General features: G+C 47.4%; 1 protein-coding gene, 1 long non-coding RNA gene and 3 other non-coding genes across 5 annotated transcripts; 4 read left to right on the top strand and 1 right to left on the bottom strand.

The window, feature by feature from the left end:
- The first annotated feature begins 17 nt into the window (after positions 1–17).
- On the top strand, positions 18–7292 carry RPL4 (ribosomal protein L4). Its single transcript, XM_029574644.1, has 10 exons — positions 18–161; positions 870–1041; positions 1990–2096; positions 2461–2599; positions 3129–3253; positions 5138–5267; positions 5706–5862; positions 5959–6042; positions 6335–6455; positions 7192–7292. Exons 1-10 carry the CDS (start codon positions 159–161, stop codon positions 7222–7224), a joined length of 1071 nt encoding a protein of 356 aa, XP_029430504.1. The 5' UTR covers positions 18–158; the 3' UTR covers positions 7225–7292.
- Positions 1833–1903, top strand: LOC115075539. The gene has a single exon (XR_003852555.1). It is a non-coding gene; the product is annotated as a small nucleolar RNA SNORD18 (small nucleolar RNA).
- Positions 2292–2392, top strand: LOC115075540. Its single transcript, XR_003852556.1, has one exon. It is a non-coding gene; the product is annotated as a small nucleolar RNA SNORD16 (small nucleolar RNA).
- On the top strand, positions 2714–2784 carry LOC115075538. The gene has a single exon (XR_003852554.1). It is a non-coding gene; the product is annotated as a small nucleolar RNA SNORD18 (small nucleolar RNA).
- On the bottom strand, positions 6316–16863 carry LOC115074805. Its single transcript, XR_003852344.1, has 3 exons — positions 16527–16863; positions 16001–16152; positions 6316–6733 (listed from the first exon to the last, which is right to left on the bottom strand). It is a non-coding gene; the product is annotated as an uncharacterized LOC115074805 (long non-coding RNA).
- Positions 16864–16938: the final 75 nt, after the last annotated feature.

The raw sequence follows: 16938 nt of genomic DNA, 5'->3' as shown, positions 1-16938 counted from the left end.
TTTTCTGAAGCGTTTCCCCGTGGTCACAGTCGACGGTTTTTGAGCGATGTCGTGGGGCTCCTGGAGACATATCGTCCTGGGGTGTACTGCGTCCTTCCTTTTCCTTCCGTGGCCGCCATCGAGAGAGGAGCGTGGCGCTCGGCGAGCCGAGGGGAACCATGGTGAGTAGCAGCTGTGTGGGCCGGGACGTTGAGCCTGGGCGGCCGAGGCGCGGGCCGGGACGTTGAGTCTGGGCGGCCGAGGCGGGGGCCGGGACGTTGGGCCTGGGCGGCCGAGGCGGGGGCCGGGACGTTGGGCCTGGGCGGCGGAAGCGCTGAGCGTGGGGGAGGCGAGCCCAGCCCGCGCTCCCGTTGTCTCCCTTCTCGCTGAGGCTTGTAAAGGTTACTAACGCATTTCCCGATGGTAGTTGCGGCGCTGAGGAAACCCTCGTAGCCCGTTTGCTGCGGTTAGGCCCGGGCCCAGCGGCGTGGCCGCGCAGGCGCGATGTCGCCTTCCCGTCTGGCGGAAAGTGGCCCTGCATGTTCTCTCCGCTCCCGGCCATGCGTGGCCTCGCCGCCCGAGCCCGCTACACTGCCGTTTCTGGTTGAGAGGCCGGAGCTGACGCGCTGCTTTCTTGTTTAATTTCAGTAGGGCCACTGATGTGCTAGGCGTGCATTCCTGTTCTCTGCTTGCTTATTCTCTCTCAAACTACATGCGTGATTTCCGCAAGTTCTTTTTTTGTTAATTAAATGTTTACAGGCCCGATTATGCTTAATTAAAAAATAAAAAATTTACTCAGAAACTGAAGGACTTTACTGCTTAAGAACGCATATTTTTATATATAAACCTGAAAGCCGAACAGATCTTATGATTGAAAAATTTCGTTTCAGGCCTGTGCACGTCCTTTAATATCAGTGTATTCTGAAAAGGGGGAGGTATCGGGCAAAAATGTTACCCTGCCAGCTGTGTTCAAGGCTCCCATTCGCCCGGATATTGTAAACTTTGTTCATACAAACTTGCGCAAAAATAACAGGCAGCCCTATGCTGTCAGCGAACTAGCAGGTGAGTAGTGTGTACATACAATAAACAAATATTGTAGTCTTTGTTCGTAAACTAGTGATTTTTGTATTTTTGCTAGTTTAAAAAAAATTCATTGCTAGCAATTTTTTATTTTCACTAGAAATAGATAAGTAGTTATATAGATTTGGTGGCGGGATCAGATTGTTTATAGCTCGAATAACTTCCAGTAGTGGGTTTTAATATGAATTTTGAAAGAAACTAACAGTATGAAAGAGACTGCAGCAAGCTTTAAAGTTCAGGTCACTTAATACCTAGCTTTGGCCAGATAAGTGCAGATGGTAAAATTCCCCTGAGATTACTTCACTGTAAATTTGAGGTGCCAAAAATGGTTCCAGGCATACAAAACAACACATCGGATATGATTCTTAGTGATTTACATTTGGGGCTCCTCATGTATGGCAAAACTTCTTTGCTTAGTGTTTCCTAGTGTGGAACACATTTTCTTGAAGGGAATGAATATTGCCCATATGCAGGGACCTTCATTTTCATTTTGTTTCTCATGGGAATTTCACTGTTTATTACAACAAATAAGGGAAACATTGGTGTGAAAATAACTTGCCATTTTCCAAGTAAACTATTTTTTTTTCAAATTCCCAGGGAAAATAAAAACTGAAAACGAAGGTTCCTACTCATAAACCAGGGTATGTTGGGCATTATTTGCTTATAGAGTTATTGCTAGTGCTTTTCTTAATGCTTACACTCTGCCTCACGGCAAAGCCCTCTATCTCTTCCAGGTTCTGTTTTTCTCTTAAAAGTTTGTGTGCACCTTTGCTCAGACATGATGATTTCCACTTCATTGGTCCGTGTTTCTGAAACACATGACTTTACTGGAAGTTCTGATCTCTGCTCTTCACTGACGATGTGCAAGTTTCTTTTTTTTTTCTTTGTGATATTGGCCTGTACAATTTTCATTGGAGCTGTTTGTTTCAGGACACCAAACCAGTGCTGAATCCTGGGGCACTGGGCGAGCTGTTGCCCGTATTCCCCGTGTGCGGGGTGGTGGTACTCATCGCTCTGGCCAAGGTGCTTTTGGAAATGTATCCTTTGTTGTATTATACTGACAAATGAAAAATGCCTTTTGTGATATTAGAAAACAAGCTGCAAACAAATTCTGACTTAGAAAATTACTGTACTTGCTTTTAAAAAAGACCATTTACTGTGGGAAGAGGTATTCTAGTTTAACGAAAAAGTTGCACACTTTCAAGTTCATAACCTTTCTTCATGCTTTTACTTGCTGTGATGTCGTAATTTGCGTCTTACCCTGTACTTGGTGACAGTTGCCTGCTGTTATTATGCCAGTACAGATGACTGACGAAATGTCTTTATCTGAGCAAGATTAGAAAAACAGCCTGAAAGTTCTGAATGTGTACAGGGAAGTATTTCTTAACTGATAAAACTTAGATGTGTCGTGGAGGTCGTATGTTTGCCCCAACCAAGACTTGGAGGCGTTGGCACCGTCGCGTGAACACAACTCAGAAACGTTATGCCATTTGCTCTGCCTTGGCAGCTTCTGCTCTCCCAGCTCTGGTCATGTCTAAGGGTGAGAATGCTTGAACCATGAATGATGGAGTATTAATAGCTGTTCATTTCCAAGAAAAGTTCCCGTTCTGAAATGATGCTTATGGGCATCTTTAGTTTCATTACAGATTCTTTCTAGAAATGATGATTTCCACTTCATTGGTCCGTGTTTCTGATCCACATGACTTCAGTGGAAGTTCTGATCTCTATATGGAATAAATGAATGCTACACTTGAACATGCGGTTATTGGCATGCATCCATTTATAGCTAACATGGCAGATTATTGAGCTTTACTTGGGGTATGAATGCTCAAATACCATGGAATTAATGTAGAAATTAAAACATTCTTTGAGTAGATTTTTGGGGCCTGACTTTCAAAAAGGTTATGTACAAAACCTCTCTAATGGAGCATGCTTCTTTATCAAACATGTTACATTAGATGTTGGTCTAGTGGTAGCATCGATGTTGGGACATTCTTTTGGGAGGGGGGTTTCCAGTATGTGTGGTCAGATAACTAACTCTAAATGTATATTTTGCTAACTTGTTCAAGGTCACCGCATTGAGGAGATCCCAGAAGTTCCTTTAGTGGTAGAAGACAAAGTTGAGAATTACAAGAAGACCAAGGAAGCAGTGCTACTTCTGAAAAAGCTGAAAGCATGGAATGACATAAAAAAGGTGATTCTTTGTGTGCAGGACTCTTTCAGAACAGCTTACATAACATTGAGGATGCTTTTAGACCTGAATTTATTGAATAGTCTCAGGAAAACCTGGAGACTGAAAGAGGTCTAGAATATTGACTGGTTGTGTCTGGTGTAGATTTTGGTTCTCAGATTTTCCTTTAACACTTACATAAAATGATTGTATTAAATCTCTAGTGGCTGAGATTCCCTGGTCCTCCATATAGAGTTTTTCTATATGTTCTTGAAATGGTAAACAAGTTATTCTACAAGGAACATATTTTTGTAACTTTTTCAGGGGGTCTTACTTTATTGCATCTCTTGATAAGTAAACCTTCATTTAGAGAGCTGGCAGTTTTTATATAGAAGAATTTAGAAAAACTTGTGAGCATAAATTCTTAAGTGTGAGCCGATTGAACGCACAGTTACCACCAACGGAGCTGGCAGCCAAGAAACATAAGCGCCTTGCTCTCTGCGTTGCTAGTCATTAGGGCTTCCCAGCCTGACCTGGATTCCAAAATGTGTAAGTACTGAGGAAGCCCAAGGGAATTTGGCCTCCCTGGACTTCGCTGAGCCTGGCTTCTCCCATTCAGATGATGGATTGGCAGCCTTCTTGGCAGGGTCATCCATGGGAGAGGGTTGGGCTCACCCCAGTTTGCCTCAGGCTAGGCATAGACCTAGTGGAATTTTTCCAGGGGCTATAAACCTTTGTACAGGCGTAGTACACTTCCTCACTTGCCCCTGTCTGGATGGAACCCCAGCTGGCCTACTCTCCTTTTCCAATTCTTGTTGGCAGACCTCGAGGCATATCCCATCTATCCAAGGGTATCCCTAGTGGTGGGACCCTGATGACAAAGAAAAAGCTTTGTACCGTTCCATCCTTCTTGCCCAAGGTAGTCTGTTTCATTTGAGTGAATCCATTTCGTTGCCTTCCCTAGATAAGCACAGGGACGCAGAGGAATACTGCCTCCGTTATTTGAATGTCTGTAGATTTTTGGTGCGGTCTCTGGAAGCTTCAGAACCAGTTCCAAAGACGGGACCGCCTGTTTTGTCCTTCACCATTGCTGGATCAAGGAGATGGTCACAGGAGCCTAAGTGGAGGCAGGAAAGCCATTGCCTTCCCAGGTTAAAGCTCATTCACTAGAGCTCAGGCAGTCTCATGGGGGGGGACTCGGACTGCTGTTCCCTCCTCTATCTGCCGAGTGGCGACGTGGTCCTTCTTACACACCTTCTCCAGGTTCTGTCGCCTGGATGTACAGGACAGAGAAGACGCAGCCTTTGTAAGGGCAGTATTAACTGTACCGTGAGCAGCCTCCCTCCCTGATCGGGATTGGTCCTGAGTCCATCTGGCTACACCCTAGGAAATTGAGAAATTACTTACCTGATAACTTTATTTTCCTTAGTGTAGACAGATGGACTCAGCATCCCGCCCCCGGCTGCCCAAGAACGATACCAAGGATTCTCCGTGGAGTGGATATAGATTCTAAAAGATTGTGTAAGCTGTTCTCCAGTCCCTAGATCAGAGCATCTGTAATCTTTTGGCTGATTAGATATGGTTATCCATTTTTCATCGTTTTGTTTGATAGTATGTAGACAGTGGCTTTTGAAAAGAATACTGAAGGGGTGATGTCAGCTTTGAAACCTGACTCTGTCTCCCTCTGCTGGCAGGGGAGCTCATAACCTCTAAGGAAAACAGTCATCAGGTAAGTAACGTCCGTTCTTCAATATGCCAAAATCTGTAGTGTCTTCACTTATGAAATGAGAAGCCTTTCAGTGGCCCCTGTTTCTAATCACTACTGATGATGACTTTCTGATTGCAAGAACAAAGTACAAAAACTGCAGCGTTTGGTCACTTTTCATAGTGTTGTCTCTTGTGATGTAGGTGTATGCCTCTCAGCGCATGCGTGCTGGTAAGGGTAAAATGAGAAACCGCCGTCGTATTCAGCGCAGAGGGCCATGCATCATATACAATGAGGACAATGGTATCATCAAGGCTTTCAGAAATATCCCAGGTAATCTTGCTGTATAGTGTTCACTGACCCTCTGACTCTGCACTACCTGAGATGATGCGTTCCACTTCTGACTCATAACTTCAACTGACACGGTCAGAACTTCCTGTAGTGAGAACAATTGGGCTGTGTGTGAAGTGTAAGACCATGGTTTGGTGTGGCTGTCTGAATCCCATTTGCATAGGAGTTTAAGATGTAACACAGTATTGATGGCAGAAAAAGACCAAATGGTCTATCTCCTCTGCCTGGCAAGCTTCCTATAGTAGCAGCTGCTGCTCTATTTACTTTAAATTTGTATAGAAAAGGCTTTTAATTAAAAGCAAAACTAAAGCAGACTTTTATACAGATTAATAGAAGGGCCTTTCCACAGTGCTTGCTAGAGGCAAATTCTGAAGCTAAAAAAGATAGACTTCATTACTGGTCTTACGGCTTTTCTTTTAGGCATCACTCTTCTCAGTGTGAAGAAACTGAATCTCCTGAGACTGGCTCCTGGAGGACATGTTGGGCGTTTCTGCATCTGGACAGAAAGTGCCTTCCGCAAGTTGGATGACCTGTACGGCACCTGGCGCAAAGCAGCCACCCTGAAATCTAACTACAAGTAAGAGTCTTGAGTACCGTTCTGTGGCGTTCGATTGTGCATCGCACTTTGGTTACAAGTCATACAATTGGGTCTTGGTTTTTGTTTTTCTTCAAGCCTTCCAATGCACAAGATGACAAACACTGACCTTGGTAGAATCCTGAAGAGTCAAGAGATCCAGAAAGCTCTGCGTGCTCCAAAGTAAGTCTGCAGTTGTCTCTAATGCCAGAGTACCAGGAGGGGGTGTGCATGGACGAGTTGCTATAAGGCTTTGGTACAGTGATCTTTACATTAGAATTAAATACTGGCAATGATGCAGCAGACCATAAAGTGTGGTAGACTTGCTACAGCTAAAGGACTATAATGCCCAATGTGGGCTATCAAGTAATGTATGTGTTTGGGGAATCACCATGTTTAAGTACCAATTTAATAAGTGCATAGGTCATTGACTTGTAAGCATATGTTAATCAGGTACGTGTTTTATTTTAAACAGCAAGAAGATTCAACGTAGAGTTCTGAAGAAGAACCCACTGAAGAACTTACGGGTCATGCTGAAACTGAACCCATACGCCAAAACTGTCAGACGCCATGCTATCTTGCGTCAGGCTCAGAATGTGAGTGAAACACACAGAATACATTAACAAGCATTCCCTGATCAGTCCAGACCGTGGGTTGAGCCTCCTGTCCAGCAGATGGAAACAGAGAAAAACTGAACGGGTGTCCTATATGAGGACAGAGCCTACCCTGCAGCCCTTCAGTATTTGTCTGTCTCCAGCAGGTGGATCAGCTCACCCTGCGGTCTCCTGATCTAGGCTAGTCAGCAGCCTTTTTCTTCCTTTCTCCTTGGATCAAGCAAGTACTTCTTCCTTAGGGATCTTGTTTGGATTTCTTTCTGTAAAAAAAAAACCAAAACAACTTTTATTCTGTGCAGGAGACTATCCTGTCTCCTGGCTCTTGCCGGACTCAGGGGGGCTTCTTCCCTTGTGCGGAGCATAGCCTGAGTCCGTGGGGACTAAGGCTGATGGTCCAGTCTGTCGTCTCCCCCCCCCCCCCCCCCCCCCCCCCCCCCCTCGGCTGCCTAGGAGGTGCACCTTGGAGAATATACACCCAACAGCTACTAGAAATGGCACACGTTTTCTGAGGAAATGGAAAATAAAAGGGGCAACTGGTGTGGGACTGGGCTATATTGTGGCCTTTGCCTTTTGTAGAGTGATAACATGGGCAGCGTTGATGACTAGTGGGGGTTTGAGACTGGACTGGTACCGCACAGGGTGGTGTAGACTTGATTGAAACCTCTTTTTAAAAGCATTTTTATTCCTCTTCATTGTCTTTTTTTTTTTTTCCCAACAGCTGAAAATCAAGGAAAAGAAGACCACAAAATAAATCCTTGCAGTAACTCCTGCTCCAAAGGGTTGTATGGTGAAATAACTAATAAAAGCTGTTTAAGAAAAGTGTCTTCATGTGAAATTGATAGTGGGACATCTGCCACCTGATTTGGAAAGGATTGAACATTTGTAACATCAAAGCACAGCATAAAACTATGGCTTAAGTCCAAAAGTAAGGCAGGATAGCGGCAGTTCAGATTGGTTTCCTCAACTGCATTACACTTGAGCGCCTGACTTTGGGTGTTCAGTCTGGCTAAGTGGGAAACTGTTTTACTCTTGAACAGAGTGAAATGCACTTCCCTGGATCATTCCAGCCTCCTGGGTGTTTGGAGACAGAGTTTAACTGGCACTGGTGCCACCTGCAGTTCCTCAGTATCTCTGCATTCACCTGCAATTTCTGGTGATTTTTTTTAGTCTTTTTCTCAGGAGCACACTGTCAGATTAAAGGACAGGGTTTGCAAGCTAGGCTTCCCAGGAGAGAGGGGGAAGCCACTCTAAAATGGCTTCAGGTAAGGAAATGGATCTGAGAGTTGTATAGCAGGATTAAACAGTATCAGGGCATGCATATCTCTTTATAAGATTTCTACTAAGTGACCTCTTTGTGCTCTTCCCTCATGCTGTTCATAGCACCTTTTTTCAAAAGCTTGTTTATAGAGCACCTTCATCGAATTTATAAGGAAAATTGTGATAAACAGGTGATGGAGAAGGAAATTCATCCCTACGCCATAGACTTTACCTAAATTACAAAGTGCATTACCAACACAGACCTGAGAGTTCCTGTTCATCCCCAGATCAGTGCAGACTGCAGGTACTTTACACCTCTACCAGAGTTTCCAAACTGGTTGGAAATACCACATTCTAGAGAGCTTTGTATGTTGAATGTATGCTGGATTCTGTTGTGATATCTGAAGGTCACTAACAGTTTTCGGTAGTTAGATCTCTTGTTTGGAGCAAAGAAAGGAAGTAGGGCATCTAAAGCCATGATCATTGTAAAGGCCGAAGATAGCAGAAGGGTTGTGGGTGCAGGCATGCCCCTGGGCAGAGTGTGTCAGTTGGTGTTGCCATAGGAAATATGTAGAGTAGCAACATGGTCTTCGCTTCACACTACCCGCTATTACGGGCCGGTTGTTCGGGTGCTGGATGAGGCAATGTCTGGCGAGTGTGTGTGGAGAGCGGGTCTTTTGCATATCCGTACAGAGTAGGGGAGCTTGTACATCCCACTTGTCTGATCCAGGGGTATGAGCAGGAAAGGAAAATTTGGTTCTTACCTGCTAATTTTTATTCCTGGAATAACATAGATCAGTCCAGAAGCCCATCCCCCATATGTTTGAAAAGCCGTTAAAGCTCAGACTGAAATTACTGTTTGCAGATCTCCATAACTTGTAGAATTGAAAGGTTTTTCAATTCCTTTGTTGGAGATGGGGGTTCCGGTTCAGGCGGTTCCAACCTTGGGTTCTCTCTCTCTGCCCTAGAAAGGGTAGGTTGATTTGAGTTGAGTGTTTTTCTCTGTTTGGGCTTGGGTACAGGCCAATACTGAAGAACAGCAGGTGCCACTCTGTTATGGAGCAGTGCCTGGGTTGGACTTGGCTGATGTACTCCTACCCTGATGCCTGTGCTCTTGCTATCTGGACCCTCTCTGGTGATTCCCATGGCAATTTGTATTCCAATTTTTGCACCAGTTGCTTTGTGCTTCTTCAGAGCCTGGGGTGTCCTCACATGGAGCTGGGGCAAAGGCAATGGAGGTTTTGCCAGTGGTCTGGGCCCATTGAGACACCAGCTGCTTCAGGGGAAAACTCTGTGGAGGCTCATGTAGATGAAGATAGCTTGGTATCCATGGAGGAGGGGGAGGTGCCCCCCAGGTCTGTGGGACAACTGCATGGTCCATTTATTTCACAGAAAAGGAGGTAAGATTCTAAATAGAGCAGGTCCTTTTTTTTTGCCTCTGTTTGGATGAGCCAAAAGCCCAGGAGACCCCCAGCGTGGGCTCCTATTATTAAAGATGAGTGGAAGTCCACTTCTGCCTTGCCTCTTCATCCAGAGGGGGAGGGAATGGGAGTCCTCTGAGTCAGTGCTAAGTGCTGTGTGTGTTTGGGGGAGGGTGAAGAGGATGCAGTGCTGATAAAGTAGCCATTTTGTGTTGGGCAGAGCACAGTAATACGAGTGACCTTCATTCATCTGGCTCCAGCTCTTGAACCAATAGAGACTTAGCCGAAAAGTTTTGCATAGTTTTGTTTGAGGCCTTAGCACACACACACACACAAAATATTTGATGTGAAGGAAATCGGTCTACGTGACAGGGAATGTCCCTATACTGATATTAGCCTACCAGTCTTCTGTCCCCAGTAGCTGGTAGATGTGCATTCTTTGCTGTGGGATATGATTAAGCCATGTGCTCCTGAAGGCACAGCTAAGCCTCCCTCCCTCTATTCAGCTCCTGATGGGGTGTGGGAGGGCCTCCACTGAGGACAGCAGGTTTTCTTCATCTGAGCTGGCAGAAGAGCTAAGAAGGTAAAGTTGTCTTGTCTTGGGTCTGTTTTCTTAAACTGAAAGCACACTATATAATAAAGCAGATTTCCCTGTATGTACCCAGAGCAGTCCAGACCATGGGTTGAGCCTCTTGTCCAGCAGATGGAGACAAACCAAAACTGAAAGGGTATCCTATATTAGGACAGAGCCTACTCTGCAGCCCTTCAGTATTTGACTGTCTCCAGCAGATGCTGGCAGCTCACCCTGCGGTTCCCTTTCCTTCTTAGCTTGCCCTTATTCTGCGGGTCCTTTCTTGTGGGGCAAGCTCAAGCAAGTATTTGATTTTTATTAACTCACAGTAAAATATAAAAAAAAAAAAAAAATTCCTCTGTGTTTAGGGAGACAGTTCTGTCTTCCTCTCTCTTGGGGGGCTTGCCCCATGAATTATTTCAGCCTGGCTTGGGGCGATACTGGTGGTCCAGTCACTCTCCCTGACTACACTACCTTGCCCTGAGACATCTAATTTCTCAGGTGCACTGACAGGGGTGTTTCATTCCCCTGCTTTAAAAAAAAAAAAAAAGGTTGTCTGGAAGTTAAATTTCATATGTTATGGAAGGCACTGGTGGTTTTTTTGCAGTCTTGTTCTCAGTGGCGGGAGAGTGCAGGGTTCGATCGCCTGCACTTTCTCCCCAGGGCAACTCGGCCCAGCTGATTGCTGACTGGCAGCGGCTCCTTTTTGTTTCCTGATGCTGTGTTCTAACCTTTGGCCTGCGGAGAGCCGGCCTTCCGGCTCTCCAGCGATGGACTGTGTTCTGGATGGGGAGGGCCCCTCCTTTGCAGCGCCAAAGACGACCCGGGGGTGTGCTTCCCACCACATGGCCAGGCCATTCCAGACTTGACAAACCGTGGGAACGGTGGCCATCTTGGGGATTAGTGCAGCTGCCGATTCAGGGCTGCAGAAGTCAGATTTGCAGATATCTCCCCCCGCTTTAAGTCCTGTGTGTTCTCAGGGAGCTGTCCCTGACCCCCCTCTCGTCGTCCTACCCCTCATCAGGACAATCCTCTCTGCCATGTTTTTCATCAGATTTTGTGCTTTTAATGCACAAATCTTATTTGGCCAGTCTGCAGGAGGAGGATGACACCCCCCCACCAGGTCCTCCCTCAAAGGTTCCTCGGATGCCTGCCCCGCTACCTCCCCCAGTGCCGGATGTGCAAGGCTCCATTTGGGTCCGGGGGCCCCCCCCCGGATTCACTGCAAACTTCCCTTGAGGGAGATGACCCCCGAGTGCTTAGCTTGTGTCAACGGGAAGAGCTGGAGCTGCTCATTCCCTTCATCCTTCAGGAGCTGGGGATCGATGTCTCTCCGGAGGATACAGTGACAGCCGTGATGCCGGCTCACGCAGACCCAGTCCTGGCGGGACTCAGGGCACTTCCACGCACGTTCCCATGCACAAGCTACTTCTCTTACGGGAATGAGAAGCTCCCGAGGTCTGTGAGCGGGTAGAGCTATGGACAAACTCTCTGCTCCCCAAGGATTGCCTGGAAATGCTAAAGATTCCCAAAGTGGATTCTTCAGTATCTGTGGCTACCAAGCATACCATGATCTCAGTGGTGGGAGCCACAGCTTTGAAGGATGTCCAGGACCGCAAACTTGAATTTTATCTCAAGTAGATCTTCGAGGTCTTGGCCTTAGGGGTCCGGGTGACAAGTGGCAGCAGTCTCATGCAGTGGGCAAGTCTTAGGTGGGTCCAACAATTGCCAAGCATCCAGGACCTCCCGTCTGCAGAGGTGGAGCAGGTTGAGTGTTTAGAGGGCACCATTGCGTATGGAGCAGATGCCCGCTATGATTTGCTCCGCATGCAGGCCAAGGCAATGGTCTCCGCCGCGTCAGCCAGACGTCTCCTCTGGCTGCGCAATTGGTCCCCGGACTCGTCTTCCAAGGCTCAGCTGGGCACACTTCCTTTCAAGGGTAAGTTGCTTTTTGGAGAATACCTAGAACAGCTTATTAAATCCTTCGGTGAAAACAAGGTCCATAAGCTACCAGACGACTGCCCTAAACAGTCTAAGTCCTTTTTTCCAACACCGTACCTGCTTCCGGGGTCAACGCCGGTACAACAGGACGTGAGGTTCTTTCCCGAAGGGAGCCACGTCCTGGTCTCATGCCTTCCAAGACGGTAATCCACAACATTCAGCAGCCAAGTCCATCTGAGATTCAATGCCAAGAAGTGCAGAGTCATGCATATGGGGTGTGGAAATCCGAAAGAACTGTATTCTATGGGGGTTGAAGGGCTGATGTGCATGGAGCAGGAGAGAGACCTTGGGGTGATAGTGTCTAACGATCTGAAGTTCGCGAAACTGTGACAAGGCAATAGCTAAAGCCAGAAGAATGCTGGGCTGCATAGAGAGAAGAATATTGAGTAAGAAAAGGGAAGTGATGGTCCCCTTGTACAGGTCCCTGGTGAGGCCTCACCTGGAGTACTGCGCTCAGTTCTGGAGACCGTATCTCTGAAGAGAGAGAGGATGGAGGTGGTCCAGAGAAGGGCGATCCAAAAAGGTGGATGGTCTTCAGCGAATGATTTATGAGGAGAGATTGAAGAATCTAAATATGAACACCCTGGAGCAGAGGTGATATGATACAGACTTTCAGATACTTGAAAGGTTTTAATGATCCAAAGATAACGACAAACCTTTTCCATTTGGGGGAAAAAATCAACAGTACCAGGGGTCACAATTTAAAACTCCAGGGAGGAAAACTCAGAACCAATGTCAGAAAGTATTTCTTCATGGAGAGGGGTGGTGGATGCCTGGAATGACCTTCCGAAGGAAGTGGTGAAGACCAAAACTGTGAAGGACTTTAAAAGGGTGTGGCATAAACACTGTGGATCCATAAAGTCTAGTGGATGTGAATGAAGAGTGAGTGGTTCACGGGAACACCTCCTACTACCTGGAGATAATAAAAAAACAAAACGGGGAGTAGCTTGCTTGTTACGGTGGTTACTACACCAAACCAAATAAGCCTGATACTTCTCTTCCAATGCATAGCCAGCATAGCTCTCTGCTTCAACGGCAGGGGGGAATGTAGAAAGGTGGATCTATATACAGGCAACAACCAACAAGGACTGAATTACATAGGCTGGGTAAATTAGATAAGCATGGGTGTAGCTTACTTATTGCGGTGGTTAATACCCCTAACTAAGCTATTTCACTTAAATGCAGTTCTAACATTGCTCTCTACATTAATGGTGGGGGTGGAAGGGAAATAGAACCAAAAGGTTACTAAGGGCCAAGGGTAACAGAAGTATGAGGGGGGGGGGAAAAAAAGTGCAAAAGCTTGCTGGGCAGACTAGATGGGCCATTTGGTCTTCTGCTGTCGTTTCTAGGGCCGGTCCGTTCCTCCGTACCAATGGGTGCCTGTCTCTCTGTTTTGCAAGGAATGGGCCCAAATCATGTCTGATCAGTGGGTTCTCGAGGTGATAGAAAATGGCTACACATTAGAATTTGCCCAGGACCTACTGGATCTCTATCTAGTATCTCCCTGTGGATGCCTAAAGTGGCCTGCTGTCTGCCAGACTCCAGGAGCTTGGAGCGATAATGCAAGTGGAGGAGCAAGGTGCCGGCCAGTATTCCATCTACTTCGTCCTTCCCAAGAAGGACAGTTCTTTGTGTCCAATTCTGGATCTCAAGAGAGTCAACAGAGTCCTCAGGGTACCCCATTTCTGAATGGAGACCCTGAGGGCGGTGATAGCGGCGGTTCGCCCAGGTGAATATCTGGCTTCTCTCGACTTGACAGAGGTTTATCTCCACATACCGATTCGACGCAAGCATCAGAAGTATCTCCGCTTCAGCATCCTGGGCCAACACTTCCAGTTCAGAGCTCTACCCTTCGGTCTCGCCACCGCTCCCCGCAATTTTACCAAGGTCATGGTGGTAGTGGCGGCAGCTCTTCGCCGAGAAGGAATCCTGGTCCATCCTTATCTGGACAATTGGCTTGTGTGGGGCAAGTCACCCACTCTCTGTAGCCTAGCAGTCAACCGGGTCCTTGCTCTCCTCACCTCACTCGGGTGGATAGTCGACTTCCGCAAGAGTAACCTTCAGCCCTCCCAGTCCTGGAATTTCTGGGAGCTTGCTTCGATACCAGAGTCAGAAAAGTATTTCTCCCGGCCGCTCAGGTGCTCAAACTCATCGATCAAGTGCGCAGCATTCTTTCACTTCCGCTTCCCCCGGCATGGGACTAACTGCAGGTCCTGGGGACCATGGCCTCCACTATCAACCTGGTCCCCTGGGCTTTTGCGCATATGCGACCACTACGGAAAGCGGCGTTAGCCCGCTGGAAGCCAGTGTCCGAACAGTTTCAGATGACTCTACTACTCTCCGACTCTACCATTGTAGACGTATAATGGTGGCTGTCGCTAGGGAATGCCTTTACTGACTCCGCAGTGGGGCGAAGTCACGACAGATGCCAGCCTCTCTGGGTGGGGAGCAGTCTCTCAATCCCAGACATCGCAGGGATACTGGTCCCCAGTCCTCTCCCATTGGCACATCAATTGACTGGAAGCGCGAGCGGTGAGCCTGACTCTCAAGGCTTTCCTTCCGCTGATTTGCCGCAAAGCAGTGCCTGTCCTCTCGGACAATTCCACCATGGTGGCCTATATCAAATCGACAGGGGGGCACCCAGAGTCATCTGGCTCTAGAAGCCAGCAAGCTCTTTGCCTGGGCGGAATGACACCTGGATCGCCTGGTGGCCTCCCACATAGCAGGCAAGGAGAATGTGCAAGCCGATTTTCTCAGCCGTCAAAGTCTCGATCCAGGCGAGTGGGAGTTATCAGACCAAGCGATGGATCTGATCGTCAGCAGGTGGGATCCGCCTCACTTGGACCTGATGGCGACCTTGAGCAATGCCAAAGCTCCCAGGTTCTTCAGCTGCTGGAGGGAGCACTGTGTGGAAGGAGTGGATGCTCTAGTCCTTCCCTACGTGTTTCCTCCTTGCCCTCTAGTGGGAAAGGTCCTACAAAGAATAGAACTTCACAGGGGACAGATCATCCTCGTGGCTCCCGAATGGCCCCGCAGATGTGGTACATGAATCTGGAAAACCTGGCGACTGACGGTCCTCGTCATGTCGGCCATCTTCCTCGCCTGCTCCGGCAGGGTCCCGTATTTTTCGACCAGGTGAATTGCTTCTGTCTAGTGGCCTGGCTTTTGAACGGTGAAGACTAAGAAAGAAGGGATATAAAGAGGAAGTCATATTCACGCTGCTTTGAGCCAGTAAGCTGTCTACGTCACTGGCTTATGTCCGCGTTTGGAAAGCTTTTGAAAATGTCTGCGCGGAATCGTTCACCTTCCGGTTTCCATGATTCTTTCCTTCCTTCAGAAGGGCCTCTCCAAGGGTCTTTACTTCAGCTCGTTGTGCGTCAAGTGTCCGCCCTCTGATCCCTCTTAGGCACAATTGAGGGTCACGCGGTAGCGTCTCACCCGGATGTTGTCAGTTTCCTCAAGGGTGCCAAGCATTTGAAGCCACCCGCCCCGGCCACTTGTCCTTCATGGAGTCTTAATTTAGTCCTTAGGGCTCTTTGTGAAGCACCTTTCGAACCTCTGTCGGTCTACCCTCAATGATTTGATGCTCAAGACAGTCTTCCTGGTTTCTATCTGCTCCACCAGAAGGGTGTCTGAGATTCAACCGTTGTCCTGTCTGGAGCCTTTTCTGCGGTTTTCGGATTCGGGAGTTTCAAGATTGTACCTTCTTTCTTGCCACAGATTGTTACTTCCTTTCATGTCAATCAGTTGGTGGAGCTTCCTGCTTTCTCTCCTGAGGCTATAGCAGGTCCAGTTGGGAGTGATCTTCGCCGCCTTGATGTAAAACATGTTTTACTGAGTTACTTTCAGGTTACCAATGACTTCCGGGTCTCGGATCATCTTTTTGTTCTGTGGAGTGGCCCAAATAGGGGCAACTAAGCTTCTAAGACTACGATCGCTCTGTGGTTGAAGGAGGCAATTTCCTCTGCCTATATCTGCCAAGGCCTGGCTAGTCCAGAGGGCCTAAAGGCTCATTCCTTGTGTTCTCAGGCTACTTCTTGGGTGAAGTGTCAATCTGTCTCTCTGCAGGAAATATGCAGGGCTACTACATGGAAATCCCTGCATACCTTTGCTCGACATTACCGCTTTGATGTACAGGCGCCAGTGTTTGGTTCCTTCGGTCAGCAGGTGCTTCGAGTGGGACTGTCTCCGTCCCACCCTTTATAGGGAAGATTTGGTACATCCCACAGTCTGGACTGATCCTGGTACATACAGGGAAAGAAACTTTTAGTTCTTACCTGTTAATTTTCATTCCTGTAGTACCACCGCTCAGTCCAGACGCCCTCCTGTGTTTTCTCGATCTGTCTGCACAGTCTTTTCTTTTTTCTCCTTATTACAGGTGTCTCTCTGCATGGCTCTCTTGGATTCTCATTGAAAGCACCGGAAGCATCTTTTATGATGATAAGGGGTAGTCATGCAAGAGTGATCAGTTAGAGTTCATTCAATTGTTCTATTGTTTGATTGTTCAACAACTTTAATAGTTATCTTGTTACTTGCTTGACCTCATGCCTTTTGCTGCTTTGACAATGGTTATACTGAAGGGCAGCATACAGCCCAGCAACTTTCCTTACCTCTCTTCTTTTCCTATCTCCACCTTCTGCTTATTCTACCTTTGATCCTGCACCAGTATTCCCACACTCAACCTTATCTGTCTTTGTCCTCTTCATGGTGTTAAATATCCTTTTTCCCCTACCCCCCTTTCTATCCCCAACCTATCCTACAGCGCTACTCCTTCCTCAAACACCTCATAATCTCGCCTCTTACCTCTGTTTGCCCTTCCCAGTCAGCAGCTGGGTTAGGAGGATTCAGCAGGAAGAAGTCGGGAATTTAACAGGTTCAGGGAAAGGAGGAGGGGAAGATTTCAGCAGGTTCAGAGGTGACAGCAGAAAACGCTGCATTCTCCAAACTTCATGGAAATGTGCAGAAAGAGCTCGGCTCTCCCTCTATCCAGCTGCATGCCACGTTTTCTTTCCGTATTCTGCCGCAAATCGCCGCCTGCGGCCGTGCTGCTGTTCCTATCACCTCTGATTGGCGGCTGCTGAGGTCATCATCTTGCGACTGCGTGCACCTTCCTGCCGTATTCTGAGGCTGCGTTGCTGTTCCTGTCCCCTCTGGCTGTTGACGATGAGGTCATCATCGTGCGACTGCGAGCACTTTCCTCTTCCTGCCGTGTTCT

This window comes from Rhinatrema bivittatum, chromosome 13 (genome assembly GCF_901001135.1).
Source record: "Rhinatrema bivittatum chromosome 13, aRhiBiv1.1, whole genome shotgun sequence".
NCBI classification, from domain to species: Eukaryota; Metazoa; Chordata; class Amphibia; order Gymnophiona; family Rhinatrematidae; genus Rhinatrema; species Rhinatrema bivittatum.
The sequence above is the reverse complement of the archived record's forward strand: the minus strand, read 5'-3'. Positions and strand labels throughout refer to the sequence as shown.